Genomic DNA, 8,874 nt, shown 5'->3' with positions numbered 1-8,874 from the left:
AGTCCAGCTTTCGCATCCGTATAACAAGATTGGCCACACGTAGCACTTCAAGACTCGGAATCTAATCCCGAACGACATCTGTTTGTTTTTCAAAATGTTTCCCAGGTCCATGAAGGCCTGTTTGGCTTGAGTTATTCTTGCTCGTATGTCTCGGTTACATCTTCCATCTGTTGTCACTATTGAACCTAGGTATTTAAAACTTTCTACGTTGGTAAGTTGCTCGCCGTGAATCGTTATATTGCAGGTGTTGTTGTTTTCGGGGTTTTTCTGTATTACCAAGCATTCCGTTTTGGTGATATTCACTTCCATTCCCTTGGCTTCACTATCTACTACCACTTTGTCAACAATCTTTTGAAGTTGGATTTCTGATGTTGCAATGAGTACCGTATCGTCTGCGTATCTTATATTATTTATGTTGTGACCTCCCACTTTTATTCCCTCCATATTATTTATGCCCCTCATGATTGTTTCTTGGTATAGATTAAACAGATCTGGTGAGGCAACACACCCTTGACGGACTCCTTTCTTAATAGGAATGGAATTTCCTGTAGAGTTTCCGATTTTGATAGATGCCTGCTGGGTGTAGTATAATGTTTGCATGAGTCTGAGGTCTTTCTCATCAGCGCCAATGGAGTGCAGTTGTTTTAGTATTTCTTCGTGGCGTACTCTATCAAAAGCTTTTTTGTAGTCGACAAAACAGAGGTATAGTGGGGTCTGAACCTGTATAGCTCTTTCACTTAAAACACGGAGGAGGTATATTGCGTTCCTTGTCCCTCTGTCAGGTTGGAATCCATATTGTTCTTCTGCGATTTCGGGGTTAATCTTATTCCTTAGCCTGTTGATAATTATACGCAACAGTATTTTGTTGATGTGGCTTATTAAACTTATAGTTCTAAAATTTTCGCATCTGACTGCACCTGCTTTCTTTGGTATTGCTATGAAAATAGAGTTACAGAGATCTTCTGGAATTTTCCCAGTATTGTATATATTGTTGAATAATATGTGAAGTTCATCAATTGCTAGATCTCCTAGGCTTTTTAATACCTCTACAGATATTTCATCAGGGCCTGTTGCTTTACCATCCCTCATTCGTTCCATGGCATGTTCAATTTCACTTTTGGTGATGTTTGGTCCGCTTAATGGTTCTTTGAATTTCAGTGGTGGTTCATTTCTATTTGGATCATTGTACAGTTCGCCTATGTATTCTACCCATCGGCTTTCTATATGTTGTTCTTCAAATAGCAGTTCCCCTTGTTTGTTTTGGATACAACTTCCTGCTGCTTTGCTTTTCCTTTTCCCTGATAGTTCTTTTATTCTTTGGTGAGCTTGTTGGGGGTTGGGTTTGTATTCTCTTTCGATTTCGCAGCATTTCCAGTCTAGATAGTTCTCGTGTGCCTCGATGCATTTGGATTTAATGTGGTTGTTCAATGTTTGGTATTCTGCAGACCCTCTGTTGCATTTTCGTCTTTCTTCAAATAGGTTTAGAATTTCATTTGTCATCCATTCCTTTTTGCTGTTTATTTGAGCTATTGGTAAATGCTTTTCTGCAGTTGCTTTGACACACTTTTGGAATATATCAAATTGTTTTTCACATTTTTCATTATCAGGTTCACTTTGGCTTTGTATCATGAGTGCATTTTCAAATTCTTCTCTCATTTTTGTTTGTATGCCATTGTCTTTGCATAACCTGTAATCCCTCTTTATTCTACCAGCTGTTCTCTGAATAGCTTTAAACTTTATCCTTACTGTACAAACAACTGGGACATGGTCACTGTCTACATCGGCGCCTGGGTAGGTTTTGCAATTTAATATGCCATTTCTGAATCTTGATGATACTGCTATAAAGTCTATCTGGTTCCTTGCTCTGTCCCCTGGTGATTGCCATGTCCAGGTTCTTCTTGGGTGTTGTTGAAACCAGGTGTTTGAAATCATTAATTTATTTGTTCTACACCAATCTGCCCAGATGTTTCCTCGTTCATTTCTGTCTCCGAGTCCATGTGGTCCGATTATGTCACCATCTCTGCCTCTGCCAATCTTAGCATTTAGGTCCCCCATTACCATAAGGACTTCTTGTGATTTACACATTCGTTTTGCTTTGTCTAGTGAATGGTAAAACTCTGTCATATCTGCATCTGTCGCCTCTTCTGTTGGTGCATAAACTTGAATAATATTGGTGTCAACTACAGGTCCTCTTAGCTTAACCAGCAAAACTCTGTCTGAGATTGCTACGTGCCCTTTGTAAAATTTGGTTGATTTTTGGTCTAAGATCATCCCTACTCCTTTTTGGAAAGAGGTTCCACAACTCCATATGATCTTATATGTCATGTTGTTTTCTTGTTTTGACATGGTTCCCTGCTCTTTCCATCTCATCTCTGCCAGGCCAAGAATATATTGATATAATATTAGTAAATTGATAAATTTAATTCAATACTGTAACCTTCCCATTGTTATTACAGCAATGGTACCAGCACAAGTAAGGCAATAAATAAGAAAAAGTTCGTTTGCCAAAATCTCTATTTAGTGCTCACTGGTTTATAAGGTGGGCTCATTTGAATTAGCCCGACCTAGAACTAGAGAGGCCAGACAGCAAAATCACCGTCAGGCGACGTGACGATGAGATGACGATGTGGGCGGAGTGGAATGGTTGGGAAAGGGGGGGGGGGGGGGTGATAAAAAAGAGCAGGGGCGTACCCTGGTTTATGCATTACGGGGTGCATGGTGATTCGCAATCTATCAAAAATACATACAAATTGATTTCAGTACGAAGTATCAAGTTTAAGTACTAACTTTTAAAATGATCTAATTTAAATTAGATTATTTCGGACCTGGTAATACAGCTTATCACTTGAAAAAACAGGCTGGTATTTGCCCACCCTGCCCATTATTACCAGCCGTCCCTGCCTCTGTCACAATCACATTATCTCATTCGTTTGTAGTGTTTCACTCATCACGTTTTGTTGATAAAGGGGAAACCCGAAACGGCCACAGTATCTGTCTTCGTTTAATAAATTGAAGCTTACAATTCAATATCATTTATCGTTTTTTAAAATTTCCTTCGAGCTTCTTTAAAAATCGACATAAAGTTGAATTATGGTCGAATTATTAAACAAAAAAAAATTAATGGTAATTATGACAATGTCGACTACGACTATAATGATAACGACGACGATGACGATGATGATGATGATGATGATGATGATGATGATGTTGTTGTTGTTATTGTTGATGATGATGATGAGGCACCTGCAGCATCATTAGCTGCAACCGCGTCATAGTCATGGGTGCCAGCCTCACCATCTTTACAACTGGCGCCGCCACCTAAACCAACACCACTACCACAACAACCACACCAGCATCAACATATTTATCATCATCATCATAATCATCATCATCATCATCATCATCATCATCATCATCATCATCATCATCATCATCATCTTGTTACGAGCCAAAATAAAATTGAGCGTTACCTCCCTTCTTAGGTAATTTTTTTTTGTTGTCAGCGAGCACAAATAAAATGGCTACCCCAACTTAGGTACGTCAGAACAAGTGTTAAAAGAAAAATAACAGATGTTAGGTATTCTCTTTTTTTTTTTTGTCTAGTTTCTAAGTTTTTATATGCCTTAGTTATTAAAAAATTGCCGCTTAAGTTTCACGATTTTGATCCTCACGATTGAAAATGTTTATTTGGAGTCGTAGTTTCACTTCTTCTGCTGGCTTTCACTTCACTTCTCATTGACTCACTGTCACTGTCATTGACCACTGCCAGGCTGACGGATGGTATGATATGATGATAGGCTAATAAATATTACTAAGGTAGCAGTAACTGACTGATTATTGATGAGTGTTCAGACGTGAAAAAAGGATTTTTACGTGTTGGTACATAGTCCGAAGCTTGTATTGTCTGTCACCATTTGCCATTTGAATTGAATGGCAGATTATTAAAATGAAAAAAAAATTGACATTTTGATCAATTTTTTATTGGGTGTACGTAATCTAGAACCGATATTTATATCACATTTCATTTATGTATGCATCATAGAGTGTTGGTGTTATTTTACTAATTCACTTAAATTACTTCTTGGCACTTGTTTATCATTTTGATCTCAATAGCTTTCTTTTATATTTGAGTTGAGGACATTTTTTTGGGTGTGTTTTTACAATTTCAGAATTATGATCTTCATCAACTTCACTTTAACTTTATCATAAAACTTTAATAACTTTTAATAAATCTATTTCTTTCTTTCTTTTCTATCTCTTTTTTTTTTCAGTGGTAAGAAGAAGATGGGGTTGAAGGTGAAGGTCTAACAGAGAAATTATTCCTACCATTGGTAGCCAAGATTAAGTACATCAACATCTCAAAATGACATCAACGCAATCATTAAATTCTAATTAATTCATGAAGGGAAATATTAAATTCCCAAAACTATAAATGTTATCATTTGAAATGTTTGTGTAATAATTCTTCAGTCAAAGATTGAGGATGAGATTTCATTAGTTAAATCAAATCAGCAGTAACTATTAATAAAATGGGAGGTTGACGGTTTCAAGAGATGGACGGATATGTAGAGGGTCCAGCTTCCATCAGCTCCTTTGGCAAGGCTCATCATGAGACTGATGGGGAGAGTGGATGTTACACATATCCGAATAAGAGCAAGAGACACAGGACTACGAGCTCGGTAAGAAATCTTAAAAACAATTTTTGAATAATATTTTCTCCTGGACTTCTGCATTCAATTTTTTCTATTACTTTACACAACAAAAATTTTGGTTAAAAAAAACTTAGAATTAGAAAATATAAAACAGTATCTATTTTTGATACTTGCCCCTCCTCCCCTCCCAGTAGCTCAATTGGTATAGCACTCGCTTCCCATGCAAAGGGACTGAGATCAATCCCAGGGGAAGTGGAGATTTTTTTTCGCCTGTCCCCCCCCCCTTCCCCCTTCCCCCCCCCCCCCCCCCGTCTCTCCACCCAGCAGTGATTGGGTAGCTGGGTTTGTTTTTTTAGATCTAGTGGAAAGTACTTTGCAATAGACTAGCGTCCTATCCAAAGGGTAGCAAACTGTTCGTTTCATGCTATAGAAACGGGGATAAACTCTGGCTCCATGAGCCTTAATGTCTATGACTCTGAATCTGAAGGACTACTTGTGATGCTATATCTAGTATTCATTGCGAAACATCCCTCATTTGACAGTTTATCTTTGCCGACTTAGTAACCTTTTGTGTTTCAGAATACATATTCATTGTGACAATAGGATTCAATAGTCTTCTGATGTCGTGTCCGGCCAGCAACCAGCAGCTTGGTTCTAAACAAAGAAAATCAGTACTTTTTATTATTCATGCTGGCTCAAACTTTTTCACGTGTCATGTGATCAGAATGTATAAAAGTCAAAACATGATCAGATTTATAATTTTTTTCTTCTCTGGATACACTTATATGCTCGTTGGAGAAGTATTTCATAAGGGCGGTGATGGAGATAATGGTGTCCGCCATTGTTCTGATAGTTTAGAACCAGTTGCTATGCATCATTATGAGGGAAGTGATGTCACGACTGTTGAACCCTATTCTCAATTATTCAATGGTTTGCTCAATATCATATACGTTATATTAAAAAAAATGTGCTATAAGTGGAAAATATGCTTAAATTGGCTAGTCTAAAATTTCAAAGAGAGAAATTCTTTCAGCTGTGTAACTATAACATTCCTCCTAAATCTGTAATTGGTGTTTTTGGTTATAATGATACTAAGCTGCTAGAAGCTGTGGACTGTAAAAAGTTAATAAACAAAAATGAATCTAACTGCTTTTTAAAAGAACAAAATACCAATCAGGGAACGTTTCAGACTCAAAACCCTTCTTCAGCAAACAACAAAAACAATAAAAGTATAAAAATACACATTACTTTAAAAATGAGAAAGACGTAGGACGTCTACCAAAACGGGTCCAAAACGTTCCGTGTTTGGTATTTTGTTCTATTTTGGAATGTTTTATTCTTTACTTGTTTTTGGTTTTATGGGTTTATTTTTTTTCTTTCTTATCTGTGTCTCCCAGTCGTCTACTGCAAGTGATGGCAGCGTCAGGAAAAGTCAGAGAACCAGAAAACTTTCTTACAAAGTGCGACCATCGGATAACAAGGATAAAGATGATGAGAAGGAGATACAACAAAAGGAAAAGGTCAAAGAAGGCAAGAAAAAGGCGAAAGTGTCAAAGCCAGGTGAGTTGATCAAAATGCTTATTCACACTTACTTACTCCTCTTTGTTATTTTGTTATTGTGCGGCTATGTGGTCTAGTGGTATGACACTCACTTTCGGATCGGAAGGTCCTGGGTTCGAGCCTCGCTCGACGCATAGTTGAGTCCTTGGAAAAGACTCTTTACTCACATTCTCTCACCGTACTCAGGTGTAAAATGAGTACCTGGCCATTTTAAGCGTTGTCTTTGTCCGAAAAATTGTAATATCGCCTAACAGGCGTCATGTCTCGTCCTACATGTTAAATGTTGCTGTTGACCAGGGACCCCTTGTAGAGCGCTTTGAGCACGTTTAGTTGATATTGCGCTATATAAAAAAAAGCTCAAAAAAAAAAATAAATAAAAAAAGCTAAAGCTAATAAAATCGTAAGGAGCGTCCGCCAGTGACTTCTGTCTTCTGCCAGCTTCCTGACCTCATCCCAGGTCCAACCGAAGGATGTCATTTCTCTTTATCTATCCACCGATCTTTTCCAAGTTTCCAGTGGACTTCCCCTATTGCGATTATCTCTCAGGGTCCAACTGAGCGCTGTTTTTGGGATTGCTCCCTCCTTCATCAGACAAGCATGGCCAATCCATCTCCATCTTCTTGATTTGACTGTTTCAGAAATATCAGCTTTCTGTAGAAGATTTGTAGTTGATATTTTGTTGGGCCAAAAAAATGTGGAAGATTTTTCGTAGACGTTTGTTTTGGAAAACATCTAATTTGCAGCCAATGGTTATTGTTGATTTCCAAGATTCTGCTCCATATAAAAGAAGTGCTTATTCATAATCATCATTTATTGCAGTAATTGTGCGGCTATGTGGTCTTGTGGTATGACTCTCGCTTTCGGTACATCCTTGGACAAGACTCTTTACTCACATTCTCTCACTGTACTCAGGTATAAAATGGGTACCTGACTGTTAACAGCATCGTCTCCGTCAGGAAAAAAATAATTGTATTATCGCCTAACAGTCTCTTTCTACTTTTCACGTGTTGCTGTTGGTCAGGGACCCGTTGTAAAGCACTTTGAGCATATTTAGTGGATATTTTCAATATTCAGTCTTCAATGGCTTGTATTTGCAAAAGGCCCCACGGGCCCATCTGTTCTATTACAGTCCAATCAAAAACAGGCAACAGTCACAGATTACTTTGACCAGCAAATGCATTCAACAGTGTTTTGATATTTTCCAAGCATTCAACGTTCGTGACCGATGAACTAATACGAAAAATGTGTAAAATGACGAACTATTTTGTTTTGCTCCAGTTTCAGAATTTTATGAGCAATTATGTCATTTAAAACTTACTGAAGATGAAAGTTGATTTCAGAGCACATGATGTTAAGGATTTTGAGGTGTTATTCACAATTATTGTGAGGGCAGTGGTGCAAACCTCACATTAAAAAATGTGTACTCTTTTCGTGTACTGAAACACTTTTCCCTGCTTGTTGCTATGGACGTTCATTTAGGGAATTCAATATAGTATTATCTGGGTGGGTCATATCAGATTTATAAGTGGATTCTGGAATTGGATAATATTTATGTTGTGTAAAAAGAGTAGGTAAGTTTATTCATTAATTTAGATTATCAGTTATAATATGGCTAGTATGGTCTAATTGCCCATTATCAAATTTAGTGCTAATTATAATCTTTTTTAAGGATTGTACGCATTTGTTTCAAAATCTTACTCATTTTGGCTCTCTATTGTACACTGTTTCAAAATCTTATTCATTTTGGCTCTCTATTGTACACATTTGTTTCAAAATCTTACTTATTTTGGCTCTCTATTGTACACATTTGTTTCAAAATCATCCTCATTTTGGCTCTCTATTGGACACATTTGTTTCAAAATCATACTCATTTTGGCTCTCTATTGTACACATTTGTTTCAAAATCTTACTCATTTTGGCTCTCTATTGGACAAATTTATAATTTGTTTCAAAAGCTTACTCATTTTGGCTCTCTATTGGACAAATTTATAATTTGTTTCAAAAGCTTACTCATTTTGGCTCTCTATTGTACATATTTTATTTGAGTTGTTCATGTTTGGTCTGATGATTTATATTCATTTTCCTTTTTCAGTCATTCGTCCAGTTCTTTGCAGCATTTGTGGCTGTGCCCTCTCCAAGGCAAAAGAAAGCAACAGCGGCCCAAGGGATTCTGCGACTCCTCAAATGACACCGTCATCATCCCCATTGTCGTCCTCCATCCTGTCGGAGAGTGACAGGAAATCTCTGTGTGACAGATGTGGTGAGTAGGGAATCGTGCGTCCTACATGTTAAGTGTTGCTGTTGGTCAGGGACCCCTTGTAAAGCGCTTTGAGCACGTTTAGTGGATATATAAGTGTGTATGAAACAATGCCAGACAAAGCAAGAAAGGAAAATAAAAGAGAAAAATTAAAAACCATTCCTAAAAAAACCGGGGATTGAACCTCAGACCTCATAATTACCGGTCAGATGTGCTGCCATTACACCACAGAAGCTATCCGATAGTTGGGACGATTTAATTCCTATATTCTTCACTAGGGTACGCGTTTTCTGCTCGCATCACAAAACACAAACTTTGAACATGAGAGGACGAGGACGAAGACTTTTTAGTTTTAAAATTAAAAAAAAAGTAGTCCTTCAGAGCCATGAGGCTCACGGAGCCGGA

General features: G+C 37.6%; 1 protein-coding gene across 2 annotated transcripts in view; it reads left to right on the top strand.

Moving 5' to 3' along the window:
- Positions 1–3,495: 3,495 nt before the first annotated feature.
- Positions 3,496–8,874, top strand: part of LOC144980266 (uncharacterized) — a 34,857-nt gene continuing 29,478 nt past the window's right edge. The window contains exons 1-4 of one of the 2 annotated variants that reach the window (XM_078927895.1): positions 3,496–3,535; positions 4,272–4,679; positions 6,050–6,212; positions 8,305–8,472. In XM_078927895.1, coding sequence (XP_078784021.1) covers positions 4,554–4,679; positions 6,050–6,212; positions 8,305–8,472 — 457 coding nt within the window. In that variant the 5' untranslated portion in view covers positions 3,496–3,535; positions 4,272–4,553. Of the gene's footprint in view, positions 3,578–4,271; positions 4,680–6,049; positions 6,213–8,304; positions 8,473–8,874 lie in introns of both variants that reach the window. The other variant, XM_078927896.1, reaches the window with a different exon arrangement.

The sequence above is a fragment of the Berghia stephanieae genome, chromosome 9 (assembly GCF_034508935.2).
Source record: "Berghia stephanieae isolate SIO BIC M18660-M18661 chromosome 9, UCSD_Bste_1.3, whole genome shotgun sequence".
NCBI lineage: Eukaryota > Metazoa > Mollusca > Gastropoda > Nudibranchia > Aeolidiidae > Berghia > Berghia stephanieae.
The sequence above is the reverse complement of the archived record's forward strand: the minus strand, read 5'-3'. Positions and strand labels throughout refer to the sequence as shown.